Genomic DNA, 18,871 nt, shown 5'->3' with positions numbered 1-18,871 from the left:
AGAACATCCTATTAATGTGCTTTGATACAGCCCTTTGGGAACATCCAACTTCTTTTGCAATTACCTTTTGAGGCTCTCCCTCCTTATGAGAGTGTCAGTGATGGTTTTCTGCACAACTGTCAGGTCAGCAGTCTTTCCCATGATTGTGATTCCTACTGAACCAGACTAAAGGTAGCCATACATCTAACGATTCTGATTCAACCGACAAAGCGATTGACTTTAGTATGGATGCGATCGCCCGATATCTTGCATCCTGCTCGATCGACTAAGCTGGTCAATTCAACACAATATCAGCCACTTTTCACCGATTGGGAATTCTGGGACACACTCGATTCTCTCAAATGATCGAATCGAATAGTCGATCGTACAGCAAAATTGCTAGATGTATGGCCACCTTAAGAGACCATTTAAAGGCTCAGGGACCCTTTGCAGGTGTGTTTTGATTAATTAGCTGATTAGAGTCTGACACTTTGAGCCTAGAATATTGAACCTTTTCACAACAATCACATTTTCTGAAGTTTTAATTTTGGGGCATAAGCTGTAAGCTATAAATCATAAAAATTATAACAAATAAAGGCTTGAAATATCTCGCTTTGCAGGGAATTAGTCTATTTCATATATAAGTAAACTACTGAAATTAATGAACTTTTGCACAATATTCTAATATTTCAGACATCACCTGTAAAGCGTGATGAAACACCAATTTTAAAAATCATAAGAAAAAAAAAATCCATTCAGCACTGATTAAAAAGTTTATTAAAAAAACATCAACATTCCCTCGCCAATAAATGATAATTGCACATTCAGGAGTACTGGTATGTACCTAGCTTTTGGCTCAGAGTAGACGATATCCTCCCTTATAAAAAAAAAAAAGTGGTAGGTGCAGTCCCAACACAGTGTGGGGTGGATGGAAGGAAGGTGCGCTAACTTTATTCTTTATAATATCAGGCCCATCACAGTCTGTTCCCTCTAATTGCTATTACCAACACTGCTTTGCAATGTTGCCTATAAGGTTTACAACAATGGCCTCAATTCATAAAGCATTACTGCATGTGGTAATGCTGAAAACAGCAGACTATACTGACCACTTAGCAATGTGTCAATTCATAAAGGCTGTTACCGCATGAAAAGCTACAATTACTGACCAGGGAGATAAAATTACCGACTTGGCTGTAATTCTTTCCAACACATGGCAATAAATTGTCAGCAAATGTCAATTCATAAAGCCTTCAACAAGCGGTAAGCCTGTCAATAGTTACCGACACCTCTGGTGAGGTGTTAATGCAAAGTGCAGTAAGCAGAAGTCTGTCATCTGTGCAGAGAGCCTCTGCGTGAGTCATCTGTGCGAGTCATCTGTGCAGGCAAGGAAAGTCTGTGTGAGTCATCTGCGCCAGTCATCTGTGCAGGCAGGGAAAGTCTGTGTGAGTCATCTGTGCAGAGAGCCATCTGTGTGAGTCATTTGTGCTAGTCATCTGTGCAGGCAGGGAAAGTCTGTGTGAGTCGTCTGTGTAGGCAGGGAAAGTCTGTGCGAGTCATCTGTGAGTCAGCAGTGGCTGGATGGTGTAATGGTTAAGGGCTCTGCCTCTGACACAGGAGACCAGGGTTCGAATCTCACCTCTGCCTGTTCAGTAAGCCAGCACCTATTCAGTAGGAGACCTTAGGCAAGTCTCCCTAACACTGCTACTGCCTATAGAGCACGTCCTAGTGGCTGCAGCTCTGGCGCTTTGAGTCCGCCAGGAGAAAAGCGTGATATAAATGTTATTTGTCTTGTATCTGTGCAGGCAGGGAAAGTCTGTGCAAGTCAAAGTCATCTGTGCAGAGAGCCGTCTGTGTGAGTCATCTGTGCAGTGCAAAAGAGATATGCCACATTGCTCTACTCTACCGCTCAATGGGCTGCGGTAATTTACCGACCTTCAACGACAGCTGGGAAAATCTTTATGAATTAGCACTGCTTTTTATGAATCGAGGCCATTATGTTTTTTGCTCTAGATATTCTCCTCTATTCCTGTAATAGGCCAATAAAAGTGACACAGAAGCAATAAAAAACCCCAAAACAAACAACTTATGATCTAATGAATTGTATGTGTAGTACGGATAATTACATTAGTAGCAAAGAAAAGAGTCTCATTTATATTTTCAGTTACATCGTTTTTTTTGTTTTGTTTTTTTTAACAACATTGCATTGCAATTACAAACCACACTGTCTTTTAAACTATGAAACAGAGCAGAGCTAATGACCCTTTGAACTCCCTTGCAGTAAAATCTTATTTGAAGCTGTGTGTCACGGTTTCTCTAATGTATAAGGGCCCATTCACACTTGAGCATTTTGCCGGCGATTTCGGCTTTTGAAAGCGCTAGTGTAATAAAAAAACTCTATGGACCCTTTCTTACTTGGGCGATTTGTGCTAATCACCGCAAATCTCCCAAAAATGCAAATCACAAACGTGTAGCCTGCACCATTTTCAGACGATTTCCCCGTGATTACGTTTCAGTGCTATAGAGCGGTAAACGCTATCACGGAGAAATCGCTGCACTTTCCAGTGATTTTTCCGCGTGAATTTGCAGAAAAAAAAATCATTCCCGCAAAACGCCGGCAAAAATCACTGGCGTTTTGCCCTTTCAAGTGTGAATGGGCCCTCAAGTGCTTCAGAAAATAGGACCGTCACTAACCAACTTAGATGGAGAGATCAGAGAAGCTCTTTTGCATAGACAAGTAAAATGTCTTAATGTATACCCGAGAGGAGAAGCGTCTCAGGTACCATACCTACCCTAAGCCCCCTTGAGGCCGCTCGTCCCTCGCCATCTCCCCAGGTGGCTCCCGTCACCTGCAATACTGCCCGAAAGCCTGGCCAAGTCGTGGCAGGGAGCGTGCCTGGCCGGGCATGTGTGATGAATCGCGGCTAGGCCAGGCTTCCTGGCAGTATTGCGGGTGACCGGAGCAACCTGGGGAGAAGGCGAGGGACGAGTGTCCTCAAGGGGCCCAAAGGTAAATGTAGAACCGGAGACACTTCTTGTCTCAGGTTCTCTTTAACCCTTCCTGTACTGGATATAATATCAGACTCTGTTCTGTGCTACTAATGTTCTGTTTCTTAGCTGTTCTACACATACAATTCATTGTCGCATAAGTTTATTTTCACTTCAGATTCCCTTTAAATTGTATTATTAGGAAAACGTGTAATATTTTCCTCTGCAACATTTATTGTAGGTCACCCTGCTGTTAAACCCTTGCACACCATGTAAGTACGATATCATTTTTGATTGTGATTTTTTATTGTCAACTGACCAAAATGTCTCAATAAAGCCTGTTAAAAAGTTAAATTCAGACAGTAGGTCTTTTTTATTTCTGATTCATGTTTCAAAGAAAGTTAATGGGAATGCAAAAAATTAGCATTAAAATCTGCACGAGCATTTGCATGCAATTTTGCAGATAGATATTCATGTAAATAAATATTTTTGGTAATCAAAGAGGGAAAATAAACATCAATGCAAATTGTCTTATACAAACGCATTAAACAAATAAAAAATAATAATACAAACATGCATGCAAGTTGATATAGAAAAAAATACATATAATTGCAAATGCAGAATCGTACATGCGAAGAATCGCATGCACACAAAAGCCAGGGCAAAGATGAAAGGCCTCTAAGGGTCTAAAACGTGTGTACGTGTGTATGTGTGTTCAGAGCTGCTATTCAGGCAGTCTGTTTATCTAGTTATGCTTGTAACTCATTCAAGTAACAAAAAAAAAAAAGTTGAACAGCTGGTTAAGAGAGAAGATGCAGAATATTAAACCTTTTGCAGGACTAAAACATTTAAAAAAAAAAAAAAAAAAAAAAAAAAAAAAAAAAAAAGGTATTAAATAAATTAGTTCGGTCCAGTGTAATTTCATGGAGTTCTCCTTTAACATGGAGAAGAATAATCCTCCAAATGCAATTGACAACTTGATGAAAGCCATACTATTACAGGTCCCCCATAAATTCACCCACAAGAATCACAAAAACATAACAAGGTCTTTACTGTGAGCTTTGGAGAAAGCTGCCAGGATGCTAGCGAACACCACGTCTGGAGATTGTGAAGCATCTACTGCTGTGTGGATTCCGCGGCGCTGGTAATATTCCACCAGGGGAGCAGTCATAGTGTGGTAGGCCTCCAGTCGGGACTTCAGAGTAGCTTCATTGTCATCAGAACGTCTAATCAAAGGTTCACCACTCACCTGAGTAGCGGGTAGAAGAGTATGTATTAATGAGGAGTCCTAGCGCAGATGTTAGTGGAGTTTAAGAATGAATAAAAAGGCTTCTACAAACAGGCAAATAGGAGTACTCTGACAGATGCTTAAATAAAACAAAGTACTTTGTTTAATAATTAAAAAAAGCTATATAAATTGAAGGGGAAAAAAATGCCCAAACTACACAAATCCAATGCAATTCAGTAGCACACTTTAAAATTGACACAAAACAAAACAAAAAAAAAAAAAGACAAAAACAGCAATAAAGGAGTTATCAGCTAAAATATGAAAAATTAGCTTTACTCACCTGGGGCTTTCTCCAGCCCTTGCAACCGACTGTCCCACGCCGACCGCTTCGCGCCGCCGTCCAGGTCTCTGTACTCAGTGCGGAAGCTGACCCCGAGGTCGTCCGTACTGCGCCTGCGCGAACCACCGCTGTTAATCAAGTCCACATTGTACGCGGCTTACTGCGCCTATGCAGTAAGCCGCGTACAACGTGGGCTTGATCGATAGCGCCGGTTTGCATAGGCGCAGTGTGGACGATGTCGGGGTCGGCTTCCGCACAGAGTACAGAGACCGGCGGCTGCTAGGGGCCGGAGAAAGCTCCAGGCGAGTAAAGCTCATTTTTCATATTTTAGCTGATACCTCCTTAAGCTTATCTTATAACAGTAAGTAAGCTTATATGCACATATTACCGGTGGGTACTGCAGCTTATTATTTGGCAATTTTTTTTTTGTTTTAAAAAGGGAGGTGCAGTTGCATTATGAGTAATCACTGCTCACTACGCCTACATGCTCAGCAGCTGTAAAATAGCTCTGCAGAAAGCTAGTCCCAACATCAACAATAGGGCTGGTTTCACAGTGGGACGTTACAGGCGCACGTTAGAGCAGCCTGTAACGCAGCCCACCGCACAGCAATTAAAAAATCAATGAGGCTGTTCACAGTGCGGACGTTGCGTTACATTGTAACGCTGCGTCACAAGACAACGTACTGCATGCAGTACTTTGGACGCGGTTGAGCCGCGTTAGACTGCTTGCACATGCTCAGTAATGTTGGGGAGGAGCGGAGAGCGGCCAGGCACATGGCTAATTATTATGCACTGCACGTTGTGACGTGCAGTGTTTACATCCTGGAGCAGCCGCTCTGTGCGGCGATTGGCCGGCGGGACCACGTGATGCCGCATGCGCACAAGAGTGCACATCACGGCATCACTGACGCCAGAGTGAGCTGCACAACGCGGCTCACTCTGACGTCCAGATCCAGCACCACCAGGCGTTGAGTTAGGGGGACGTTATGCGACCTTAACGCCCCCTCTAACGCAACGTCCTGGTGTGAAATTAGCCTAGAGGGGCATGGTTCTGAAAAAGGACATAAGACACCTGCTTAAAGGAGCACTGGCGAAAAATTGTAAAATTTAAAATATGTGCAAACAGACAAACAACAAGTACGTTTTTTCCAGATTAAAATGAGCCATAAATGACTCTTCTTCTATGTTGCTGTCACTTACAGTAGGTAGTAGAAATCTGACAGAAGCGACAAGTTTTGGACTAGCCCATCTCTTCATAGGGGATTCTCAGCAAGGCTTCTATTCTTTATAAAGATATAAAGAAAAATGATTTAAACAATGATGCTGGCCAGCTTCCTGCTCGCTACAGTTTTTTGGCAGTTGGACAGAACAAATGCCAATCACTAAGGGCCTGTTTCCACTACACGCAGATTCTGCATGCAGAAAACTGACTCCAATGAATGCCTATGGGAAATCTGCATCAGAAAAATTGCGTTCAGTGGAAACAGGCCCATAGACATTCATTGGAGTCAGTTTTCTGCATGCAGAATCTGCGTGTAGTGGAAACAGGCCCTTAGTGCTTTTGAAAATAAAGAAGTTCCTGAGAATCCCCTCTGAAGACATGGACTAGTCCAAAACCTGTCGCTTCTGTCAGATTTCTACTAGCTACTGTAAGTGACAGCAACATAGGAGAAAAGTAATTTATAGCTCATTTTACTCTGGAAAAAACATACTTCTTATTTGTATATGTTTGCACATATTTCAAATTTTAAAATTTTCCCCATAATGCCCCTTTAACCTCCCTAGCTGTATTGACTGTTATACACGTCAATACAAAACATACTGTGAACAGTATTGACGTGCATACACGTCAATACTCTCCTGCACTGTATACTAGACCCTTGCTTGACACATTTTGGCAAGTTACAGGAAAAAAAAAGCTTATAAAAATTAACTGGATCACCTTTTGCACAGAAATCCTGGGGAAATTGAACGCCATGGAAGTTAAAGCTCTACAGCAGAAGCAGTGAATCCCAGGAAATTGAATCAAAAGTTCTCTCACTGGTGGGCATAGGGGCTCTTCGGGAAATCATGCTTGGTGGGTTGCCCAATCATATGAGGGTTTTGTGGGGTGATCCAACTGCTCTGGTTAATCAGATAAGCACCCACCCACTAATTCAGTTTAGGGGTCTCCTGTGTCTAATGCTAGGTACACACACGATACAATTTTGTTAGATTTACCTGCCAGATCGATTTTTCCAACATGTCCGATCTTAATTTCGATCGATTTCCATTCACTTCTATAGAAAACAATCGGAAAAATCGATCGAAATTCAGATCGGACATGTAGGAACAAAAAAAAAAAAATATATCCATCTGGCAGGTAAATCTAACAGAAAATTGTATCGTGTGTACCTAGCATAGAGGTTAGAGTCAATAAAACAATGGAAGTGGTAATGTTTCATTCTAAAGTTTTCAGTGTCCTTCTCCAGAACTCGTCTTCATCAGTAGCCTTGATTACCGTATGGTTACTGTCCGGCTGATGGAAGTCTTCACTGTGTTTTGCTTGCAGTCTGTAGGGAGATTTGTCCTCTTCGACCTCTTCTGCTTATATAACAGAGTGCTGCTAGCTTCTCCTCTGTTTATAGACTTGGCAAGGCCATGTAACGAAGAGGCTAGGAAAGTCTATAAATACACAGTGGAGTAGAAGAGCTTGAAAAAGATTTTTTCAGGCCCTCTTCAAGACACATGAAGACTGCAAGCAATATGCAGTGAGGACAAAATGACAAGAGCCATTCTGCAATCAAGGTTACTGGTAAATATGGGAGTCCCAAAGAGGAACCTCAAAGACTTCAGAATATTACTGGTGTGTTCTGACCCTAGCTTTTTCCACTCTACACTAGTGTGTATAGAGAATCAAGAAACCCTTATCTGATCACTCCACAATCTGAAAATGGACTGCACAATAAACCCTTGTTCCTATAATTAAGTACTCCACCAGGAACAGATCTGCCCAAAGAGCATCTATACCCTTTAGTGGTGGAGAAAAAGCCTTTGAATCCGAGGAGTGTTATATCACACATCCATTTTGAAGGCATGATTGTTTTTCTGGTGCTCAGGTACTCTTTAACCTTTTGGGGACCGCATGTAGTAAATCCTACACCGCACTTGTGGCTGTCTAACTAATGTGGCATAGGATTTAAGCCACCTGACATTTCCGCTCCCGACGCGATCATGTGCACCCGAGAGGGGAGATTATTGATCAGGAGCCATTGCGTTTGGCTCCTGATCACATGATCACTTTGATTGCTGGCAGATCGTAGTGGTCACTGTTGGCAGCAGCGGTCTGAAGGGAAGAAGAGGACAGAGACTGACCTTCCTGATGTTCCCCATGGCGATCGTCGCTCCCCTCCGCTCTTGGTGTCGGGTTCCAGCTTGATGATGTTATCAAGCTGCGACCCGGAACCTAACGGCAGTGCAGGTGAGGATGCCGACCAAAGGGGAGGCGGCTAGAGCTGCTAATTGCTGGAGCCTTGGAGGGGAGTAAAGGCTGCTGGCAATACAGGGGACACCATGCCCAGCTAGCTATACTGAGGATCCGGCTGCCAGACTCCCCAAATGCCCCCCCCTCCCCCCCCATGTAGAAGGTCTGGTCCTTAAGGGGGGGGGGGGGGGGGAATGGTCAGGCAGCCGGTCACCAAAGGGTTAAAAGGGGAGAAGCATACATGCTGCTGTTTTTATGTTTAAATATGTAAAATAATATTTAGGTCTAAGAAGCAGAGGTTTATTTTACTTAAAGTGAATGTTTACCGAATTAAAAAAGAAAAAGTCAGATACTCACCTAAGGAGAGGGAAGGCTCGGTCCTAATAAGCCTTCCCCCTCCTCTCCCGGTGCCCGGTCCCGCGCAGGATCCCCCCGTGGCAGTATTCGACCAGTTCGGTCAAATACTGCCACTTCCACATGCCTTCGGGAGCTTTCGGAAGCCTTTGGGAGCACTCAGGCTCCCGATGACGCGGCCGCTCCATATTACGCATGCGCGAGCACCCTCTATGACGCACTCGCGCGTACGTAGTATGGAGTCGGCCCGTCTTCGGAAGCCCGAGTGCTCCCGAAGACCTCCGAAGGCGGACGCGAACGGGGGAGCCAACGCAGCACCGAGGGCACCGGGAGAGGAGAGGGAAGGCTCATTAGGACCGAGCCTTCCCTCTCCTTAGGTGAGTATCTGACCTTTTCTTTTTTAATCCGGTACCCATTGGCTTTAACAAAAAGCACAAATCTGCTATCACTGAACGCCTGCTATATGAAAGTCTTAACTCTAAACCAGATATGAGCAGTGACTGTACAAGTCAGACAGACGATTAAGTAGTTCCGATAATTTCTATGCAAATTACAAAAATGCACTAATTTTTGTGCATGATGTAATGCTGACTTAGTGCAAAACTTTATGTTATAAGGGTTTTTCAATTTGGAGATAAAGCGAAGGCAGAATAATCATTCAAACAAGAGTGGGGGGAAAAAAAAAAAAAAGAGAAAAAGATCGCCTCGCCGGTGCATCAGTTTAAAATGTTCAGGCTTTAATTTCAAAAATACCAGATGCTGCATTTAGTTTGCTGAACACAATTCAACAGCATTCCAGCAGTGTACACTGCATCGGTGGCAGATTACAATGCTTCCAAATACAGTGGAAAGCAACAGAAAAGTAAAATGTGCCATCTTGCTGCTCTGGACTAAGTTTAGCACCAAACAAGAAAACCAATTAAGTGTAAATACACTAAAGGAAGCATGGAGATGGCTCTTGTTCAGGCAGCTACTATAGAATCCCAGCCATATTTACAAAGGTTGGAAAGTGCATCTCAGAAAAACTGGACTGGATTCTACACAAAATGTATCTGTTAATAAGTGATATTGCTTTGTACCGCTTACCTGGGTCATATTAGATCATAGTGGGGATTACAGTATTCATGCATCTGTAGTGATGTGCAGCAACTACAGTGAAATTATCTTTGTGCTATAAACTTAGGTAATCCAGGATTTATTACAAAAAGAACTGGAGGTGCTGCATGGGACTAGAATCAAACTGCTATTTTACACATTTTCTGCCTTGCTATGGTCTGATGGGACATAGCTACAAATGTTTTTGCCATTCAATGGGAGCCAATTTGTATCTAAAATCTGTAGGACCCCACAGGCACAGACTCAAACACTTTCTGGCTCTCTAGGTTGCTTATTTCCCAGCGTTTCTAATGGCTGTCACATAGAAACGTGAAGAAATGTCTATAGGATCTAGCATAGTGTTTGGAACATTCACTTACATCATCCTTCATAAGCTCTTTGGGTGGATTGAACTCCTCGTGGTATGATCGCCCACTCGATGGATGAATCAGCCTAGATCGGCAAGAGACAAGAGTCATTCACTACAAAAGGCTAACAGTCTGATGTGTTGCACTATTGGAAAAACAAACAAAATATTGAGTTACTCTTACCTGCCACAGATCCTCCGCACAAGCAAAGAGTCATCTACACTAAATTCAATGACTGAATCCAACTTCTCTTGACGTTGCTCAAGAAGACCATCAAGCTACAGAGCAACAAGGAAGAGCACAAGACAATTCACTTTAATGCGCAATCTGCAACCTAGGAAATTATAAATAAAAACACCTTACATTCTAAAGTCCTGTAAAAACAAAAAGAAAATTAAGAGGCCTCAATAGTACAGTAAATGAAGATCAGGCTGGGTGAGACAGAAGATACTAACAAGTGTGGGTTACTGCTAAAGGCAGGTGGGGAGATTAAACTAGACCCCACTCAGGTTAAGAAGTCGCTCTCTGCAAATTCGCCCACCCTTGGTGGAGGGGTGATGCCCCCTTTTCCTGATCTACAATTAGTAGAACAAAACAGAGGCACAAAAAAAACCCCACAACTTTATTTTATATTCCACAATACAAAGGCACCTCTGTTTTGTTCTATTAATTCTAAGGACCTGGTTCAGAATTGTTTTTTTAAATTCACACTGTGTGAAATATATGATAATCTAAAATGCACTTCGTTTTGTACGTGGCATATAAACCATGTTTGTATTATTCATTATTTTATTAAATGGCTTGCAGAGTTTCAATTCTACCTTCCTTTGCGAATGTCAAATTCTGCATGGCTTCTGCTAAAGAGTCTGTGCTGTAGGCTGCAATATTCTCAAATAGACTCAGACTGTGCCACCCTTCCCCTTGCAGTCTGAATAGTGGATATGTAGCAGCCACGCCAACAGAGCCTACAATCCAAATCTCACAGCAGGTTCTGTTCACATGATCAGTATTTCAAGACCACTTTTTTTTTGTTTTACACAAAAAGACTATATTTGAGTACCCCCAATTACCAAACTATTAGATGGTACAGTATTTTTATAGTAACTTATGGGGCAGTTTTAAATTACATTCATGGAATCCTGCTTTAATGTCTCCTCACTGACAAGCTCGAAATTTACTGCAGAGATGTAATTTGGTGTGGTTGTTAAATGTTTAAAGCAACTGTTTGGTCAGTCTCAGCATCCTCTATGCAGCTCGTGTGCTAGAAAGAAGTGTCCAATTCATGTATGTCTGGTAAAATGTTTATGCACTGGGAGCACAGAGCAATTTTACCAATACTGATAGAGATGCCAGGGGATTAAGCACATATTACGCTATTACCAGGGTAACACAAACATGACTATGGTAATATGTGTTCAGACACACGTTACCACAGCAACACCCTCGTTATCTAGGTACCTCTGCTCCTCTCCACCAAGAGAAGAGGAATTTTGTCAGTACCTGCAGCACACAAATGGAGAAAAGCATGTAACAGTATTTAATAAAAATACTTGCAATGCACATGGTGACTTTATGGTTGTTGCTAACACACTGGATTGAAAAGAAAAAAAAACCCAAAAAAAACAACCCTGGTTTCATACTGCGACAGTGCCCACGATTTCCTTTCTAGGCTTGTATGGGGTTATGTCTAGGGTAAACATAGCCAATACAGTACAGAAGAAAGGGAACAGTGTAGCTGCATGTTTGTTTACATAGAGTTGAGCTTGTGATTTAACTTTTTTTCCATAGAATGAGACATCCCAGTTGTTTGCTGCACTAAAAGGCATGCAGGAAGAAGCAATTTTTCATTCTGCTGCGACTTTTGACAAGGGTACCCACAGCAAGTTAGATGTATTGACAGGGGGTTGTGCTGAAATGATGGATGATTGATAACAAACCTGAATAATCTCAGCATTCATTTTGCAATCAAAACTGTAATGTATACTTGTGTGTAGAGTAGATGCTAAGGCCCCGTTCACACTTGCGGTTTAGTAAAAACCGCACCGGATGTCCGGACCGCACCGTATCCGGACCGGACCTGATCCGTACGGTTCCTGTCCGGATCCGGTCCGTTTGCATCCGGTTTCCGTGCGGTGTGAACACGGTTGCGGTCCGGATCCGGTTTCTTAAGGAGATAACATCCTTTTATTACCTGGGGTCTGGGAGGTCAGCAGAAGGGTCTGGGGTCATTGTTGGAGACAGGTGGACGTGTGGAGACCATCCGTGGATACAGAGACTGCAGTTGGGACCATGGATCCAGGCATTTTTTACTCGTAAACCTGGGAATTCTCTCTGTTGTTCGCCTCCTTCAGACATATCAGACATGTTGCTGGCAAAAAGAGCTCCAGCATGAAATCGCTGCTGCCCCACTCTTCGCTGGGCCCATGTGGTCCCCATCCAAAAGGCATAGGAAGTGGGGTAGAACGTCCGGTTTTTGTAGCCAGTGTGTTGTGCGCTCTCCGGCTCTCATTGCTTTGTATTGGCCGGATGGTGCAGTCCGGCTCCGCTCCGGATACGGCTGCCGGAGGAGCCGGACCAAAAAATAGCGCATGTTGGAACGGACGCCGGAGTCCGGATGGCTCCGGTCCGGCAGAACAGACGCATGTGAACGGACGCATAGGCTTTCATTGCCATGCCGTGCGTCCGTTCCGTCCGTTCTGAAAGCGGTCCGGCTCCGGCACGGCGATTCCGGACGGCCACCGCTAATGTGAACCGGGCCTAATCGAACATGAAGTTGGATGTGATATATTGAAATGAAAGTAATTGTCAGTTAACTATACTATTACTTGTTAAAGTGGATCCGAGGTGAACTTTTACACATTGCATAATGGTGTTCCTTTCCTATTGCTTATAGGGCATTACTCAAGCCAAATACTTTATTTTTTTTGTTTTAATACTCCAATTCCCTATAAACTAAAAAAGCCACACCCACAGATTTTCAGAGAGCCTTGGCAGTAGTAAGGGCTCATGGGAGCTCAGTCTGGGCAGGAGGAGGGGGAGGGGTTACTAGCCATTGATTTCAAAGGCAGAGGGGAGGAGTGAGGAGGAGAGGGGATTAGGCTGATGGCTCAAGATACAGATAAGCCTGCCTCTGTGTAATGTTTACAATGGCTGCTGTCATTGTATCACAGGAATAAATAATCATATTCTATTAAAACTGTTTGCAGCTATATTTGCTGTGTAAACCATATAAACTTTAGATAAGATATATAGACAAGTTACTTGTTATAGTTTTTTTTTTTTTTTTTTTTTTTAAAGCGGATGAAAAACTAAAAAAAAAAAAAACCTAACATGCAGTTTAAAAGAACTAAACCTTAACTACTTCAAATCATTCAGCGGTGTAAAAATTCAATGAGCAGCTGGGTATTTGCATTACCTTTAATAGAAAATTAAACACATAATTTAATACAGAGATTGCTTTACTTCTATTCCTGCAGATGAAAACATATTGTGCCATGGGAATGACCCAAGTTCAAAATAGCAGCATCACTGAAAGAGGAGCTAGTAAATGCATCTGATACCCACCGCCATAAGGCCTGCCATGTCAGCTATCAAATAGCTGTAAAGCCACTGGCTGCTGCAGTAATCGTTATGCTACAAACATACTTGTGTGAAGACATGCCCCACACCACAGCATCACATTGTTCAATCACGGCTCTAAAGTTCAGTCAGCAGAGAATTGCTTTCAGGCTCATACCTATTCTTTGGCTTCAGGCCATCTATCAGTAGCTTTAGGCAGGAAACACACTTGACTGTTTTTGTACGCATTTTCTGCACAGAAAAACTGATTTAAACTAATGTTAATCAATTGGCTAGTTTACAGGGTGCTTTCACACAGTGTCTGTTGACGACATTCCTATGAAGCTTTCACACTGAGTGCGGTGTGTAGTGTAGTTCCCACAAGGTAACACACAGCATGCTGTGCCATTACCGGGCAATATGCACATTTACACTGGCGGTGAAGCATACTTTCATGGTACTGGTTCATTGACCATCTCTAACCAAATCTCACACTATAGGAATACATAGACTACAAGCCTTGAGGGTTGCAAGCTGGTCACCTCGAATGCCTGGTACGCCATGCCAATTCCCATCAGATCAACAGGTCAAAACGATATTTTCCAACATGTCCGATCTGCTCCCGAGAACAGGATCGATTTTGTGAAGTACTGATCTGAAAAATGATTGCGTCCTTGATCTGGAGCATATCGGACACGTCGGAAGTTATCGCTACGGTAGGTCTGACGGGAAATAGCATTGTGTGCATCAGGCAGAAGATAATCGCTTAAAAACAAACAAACAAACACAGCCATGTTTTCTGAATCACTTATGGTCTCTAGCCTTGAATAAACTTAATAAATCAAGCTCAAAATCCACTCCTTGGTTCTGTGAACTATACAGCCCGTCCAGAATGATGGCAATCAGCCCATCTCCAGAAAGGTGTCAGAGTGCGCCGACAGGGTCATATGCTATGTAGCCCCTTGCTCAGGGACGTACTCCTTGCTGGGCAGGAAATACGTCACTGGGATTCACGTGGATATGTGCATGCACGCCGAAATACATCGCAATCCCATAGGTGAAATTCCTGCGTCGCGCATTGACTCCAATGACTTCTGCCGCTGCAAAAGTCATACGGCAACACGCTGCAGACTTTGCGACTGCAATTCAGAAACTTCCGGCACAATGCGACGTGGCAAGTGTGCTAGGCCCCATTGATTTGCATTGCCGTTGCATTACTCTGCGGTAAAACAGGGTAACGCAAAGCAAGTGTAACAGAGACCTTAAAGGGAACCAGAAGCGAGGAAAATTATTTAAAATAAATATTATAATATATATATATATATATATATATATATGCTAAGGGTTGAGCAGCACAAACCGAATTTTATGCAATACTATGCAAAGCATGCACGCAGCACTGGAGAGCCCCAATCTCCATAAGAAATATATAAATACAGAGGGTGCTGCAGCACACAACAGGAAAATAGTGACAGGGGCTCTTGGTTACGCTTTAAGCATATAAATGAGCGGTGCTCATAGTTCAGTTAGTAGCTAGTAGAAGGTGAGGTGTTTTTAATTTCATTTCTCCCATTTAGCTGACCCCTGGGCTTTTGGCATGGTTCCCACTAAAACGCTGATAAAAACTAGCATTTTTGCCTGGTTAGAGTAGGACTCACCAGATCGGGGACACTTTGGCGCAGTTGGTGAGCTTAAACGCGTTAAAGCGTAACCAAGAGCCCCTGTTGTGTGCTGCAGCAATATATATATATATATATATATTTTTTTTTTAGGTTAGCATGGGTGTCGCTTGTTCTTTAAGGTTTCAACTTCCATATAAATAGGCCCTATGTTTTTTATGTATTATACTTTTCTTTCGCTAAACAAGATTATCTGTTAAACTGAAAATCATACAAGTTGGTTTAATATAAAAGCAGGCTTTACCATCTCGGCTTGCTTGACAGTGCGAGGAAATCCATCCAATAGGAATCCCTTTTTACACGGTGGTGTATCCAGGTTGTTTTCAATCAGCTCTACCACCATTTCATCACTGACCTAAAGAGAAAACACATTGATCAACTGATAACACACAGAATGGCAGTGCAATGTGTATTCTAGCAGGTAAATGAGACACTAACCAGTTTCCCTGCGTCCATTGTAGCTTTTAGGCGTTGTCCCAGCTCAGATCCTGATGCTACCATAGCTCTCAGCATATCTCCTGTGGCAAGGTGGCACACGCAGTATTTCTCTGCCAGTTTTGGAGCCTGTAATCAATAACAAGTCATTAAAAGAAATTATATCTATAACTAAATTTAATTTGTCCCAAAAAAAGGGTACAGAGCACCACAGTATAGAATCAACTTTAAAAAAAAACAAAAAACCCTTATTACACATCAGTTAATTGCACAAAAGTAAAAGTCATAAGACCAAGTACACACTTCAGGCTCAATTCACTAAGAATTACTGTATTCAGTAATGCAGAAAACAGACGATTTTACCAAACATGTCAAATTTTAATTCACAAAGGTTGTTATTGCATGGAAAAGAAAAATTACCCATTATCGAGATAGATTCCGGACTTCTGCAGTACTATATACACACACCTCTATAAATGTCAATTCACAAAGATTATTGCATTTGGTAAAACAAGGGAGATGTTTGTTAGTTACCTACAGCTCTGGGATGGAGAGCCATTCGGTAAAATGGACAGGCAAAGGAGACAGCCAATAGGAGGAGCCAACCCATCATTTCATTGGTACTGATATACTGCCGGATGGGACATCAGAATGGGCGGGGGGGAAACAATGATGCAGGAGCAGAAAACCTTCATAGAGGTTTCTCAGTATTCCTTTAGTTGTGTACATGTATGGACCGAGAGAGGGGGCCCTCTAGTGGCATGCATGTAGATCTAAAGGGATGCCTTTTACTCTTGTACGTTGTACCAGCAGCTCTAGCAAAGGAAGGCTCTTGTTTTAGGCAGAACACCTGAAGAAACAATACAACCAACTGAGAGAACATCACTGTAGCAGAACACAGCTGCTTACACTTTTTACCAGACAGGCCTTCATGAATTGAAGCCTTTTTTCCCCTTTTTTGGGGGGGGGGTGGGGGGGGGGGGGGAGAAGAGTCTAAAACAACAAATGCAGTATTTTACTGCCCAGCTACACTAACTCCTGCTGCACCCACCAGCTATACACCCAGCTACACTCATTGCACTGCCATCTGCATGCTCTTGCCTATCCAGCGATGTGCTCGGAGTCCTCCGTCTGTCTCCACCAGCTGTAATCAGAAGATGGCCCCACTCTACATGATTGTCTTCCATGGCCTCCGTAGTTCCTGGCATCCTCTAGCTCCTAGGTTCTCAACATGTGGTACGCATACCCCAGGGGGTACTTCTGATGGTTCCAGGGGGTACTCTGGCTTGATATACTTAACCAAAAATAACAAATTTAGAGTTTTAGAAATTGATAAATCCTATTTAAACAACAAAAAAAATTGTGTTTTAGCTAATTAAAAGTAATAGTAAATGTTTGGAAATTGATTAAACCAATTATGTACTATGATTAAATATATTTGTCAAGGGGTACTTGTGATAATGTTTACTATGCTGGGGGGGGGGGGGGGGGGGGTGTACTTGGTGAATACAGGGTATTAAAAGGGGTACATACCAATAAAATGAGAAACACTGCTCTAGCTTACGCATGTCATGCGTGATCTAATGATGCAAGCATGTCTGCGTCAGGCATGACGTGCACAGCTAGAGGGTACCAGTGAATCCGGAAGTATGGAGGCCACGGAAGATGATCATGTACAGCATCAGAATCTTCTGATTACAACTAGTGGAGACAGATGGAGGACTCTGAGCATGTTGCTAAATAGGTGAGAGAGTGTGTGTGTATGTGTGTGTGGTGTGGTGTGGTGTGGTGTGTGTGTGTGTTATATATACACAGTGGGTTGCAAAAGTATTCGGCCCCCTTGAAGTTTTCCACATTTTGTCACATTACTGCCACAAACATGCATCAATTTTATTGGTATTCCACATGAAAGACCAATACAAAGCGGTGAGAAGTGGACCGAAAATCATACATCATTCCAAACATTTTTTACAAATAAATAAACTGCAAAGTGGGGTGTGCATAATTATTCAGCCCCCTGAGTCAATACTTTGTAGAACCACCTTTTGCTGCACTTACAGCTGCCAGTCTTTTAGGGTATGTCTCTACCAGCTTTGCACATCTAGAGACTGAAATCCTTGCCCATTCTTCTTTGCAAAACAACTCCAGCTCAGTCAAATTAGATGGACAGCATTTGTGAACAGCAGTTTTCTGATCTTGCCACAAATTCTTGATTGGATTTAGATCTGGACTTTGACTGGGCCATTCTAACACATAGATATGTTTTGTTTTAAACCATTCCATTGTTGCCCTGGCTTTATGTTTAGGGTCATTGTCCTGCTGGAAGGTGAACCTCCGCCCCAGTCTTAAGTCTTTTGCAGTCTCCAAGAGGTTTTCTTCCAAGTTTGCCCTGTATTTGGCTCCATCCATCTTCCCATCAACTCTGACTAGCTTCCCTGTCCCTGCTGAAGAGATGCACCCCCCGAGCATGATGCTGCCACCACCATATTTGACAGTGGGGATGGTGTGTTCAGAGTGATGTGCAGTGTTAGTTTTCTGCCACACATAGCGTTTTGCATTTTGGCCAAAAAGTTCTATTTTGGTCTCATCTGACCAGAGCACCTTCTTCCACATGGTTGCTGTGACCCCCACATGGCTTGTGGCAAACTGCAAACGGGACTTCTTATGCTTTCTGTTAACAATGCCTTTCTTCTTGCCACTCTTCCATAAAGGCCAACTTTGTACATTGGAAATCTTTTTGTAGCCTAAGCCTGCTTTACATTTCTCAATAACTTGATCCCTGACCTGCCTTGTGTGTTCTTTGGACTTCACGGTGTTGTTGCTCCCAATATTCTCTTAGACAACCTCTGAGGCGGTCACAGAGCAGCTGTATTTGTACTGACATTAGATTACACACAGGTGCACTCTATTTAGTCATTAGCACTCATCAGGCAATGTCTATAGGCAACTGACTGCACTCAGATCAAAGGGGGCCGAATAAGTACGCACACACCACTTTGCAGTTATTTATTTGTAGAAAATGTTTGGAATCGTGTATGATTTTCGTTCCACTTTCCATGTGTACACCACTGTGTTGGTCTTTCATGTGGAATTCCAATAAAATTGATTCATGTTTGTGGCAGCAATATGATAAAATGTGGAAAACTTCAAGGGGGCCGAATACTTTTGCAACCCAGTATGTGTGTGAGAGTGAGTGAGTGAGTATTATTTTTTTTTATTATTATAACCCCCCCCCATCTAGATGATACAACTATGCTCTTATGTTGTTTTACTGCTTCTATTTATTTTGATTACAATTTTACTGGATTACTTTTACTGGGTAATACATTTCAGTTTTTTGGTTTAAAAAAAATACTGTTCTAGAGACCTAAATAAGGAAACCCAGAA

At 42.6% G+C, this 18,871-nt stretch overlaps 1 protein-coding gene across 4 annotated transcripts in view; it reads right to left on the bottom strand.

The window, feature by feature from the left end:
• The window catches only part of AK2 (adenylate kinase 2), a 39,652-nt gene that overhangs the window by 5,364 nt on the left and 15,417 nt on the right, over window positions 1-18,871 (bottom strand). For 3 of the 4 annotated variants that reach the window (XM_068268835.1, XM_068268837.1, XM_068268838.1), the window contains exons 2-6: window positions 15,488-15,613; window positions 15,294-15,404; window positions 9,996-10,090; window positions 9,825-9,897; window positions 734-4,213 (exon numbers count right to left, since the gene is read on the bottom strand). In XM_068268835.1, coding sequence (XP_068124936.1) covers window positions 3,992-4,213; window positions 9,825-9,897; window positions 9,996-10,090; window positions 15,294-15,404; window positions 15,488-15,613 — 627 coding nt within the window. In that variant the 3' untranslated portion in view covers window positions 734-3,991. Of the gene's footprint in view, window positions 1-733; window positions 4,214-9,824; window positions 9,898-9,995; window positions 10,091-15,293; window positions 15,405-15,487; window positions 15,614-18,871 lie in introns of those variants that run through there. The other variant, XM_068268836.1, reaches the window with a different exon arrangement.

This window comes from Hyperolius riggenbachi, chromosome 2 (assembly GCF_040937935.1).
Source record: "Hyperolius riggenbachi isolate aHypRig1 chromosome 2, aHypRig1.pri, whole genome shotgun sequence".
Classification (NCBI taxonomy): Eukaryota; Metazoa; Chordata; class Amphibia; order Anura; family Hyperoliidae; genus Hyperolius; species Hyperolius riggenbachi.
The sequence above is the reverse complement of the archived record's forward strand: the minus strand, read 5'-3'. Positions and strand labels throughout refer to the sequence as shown.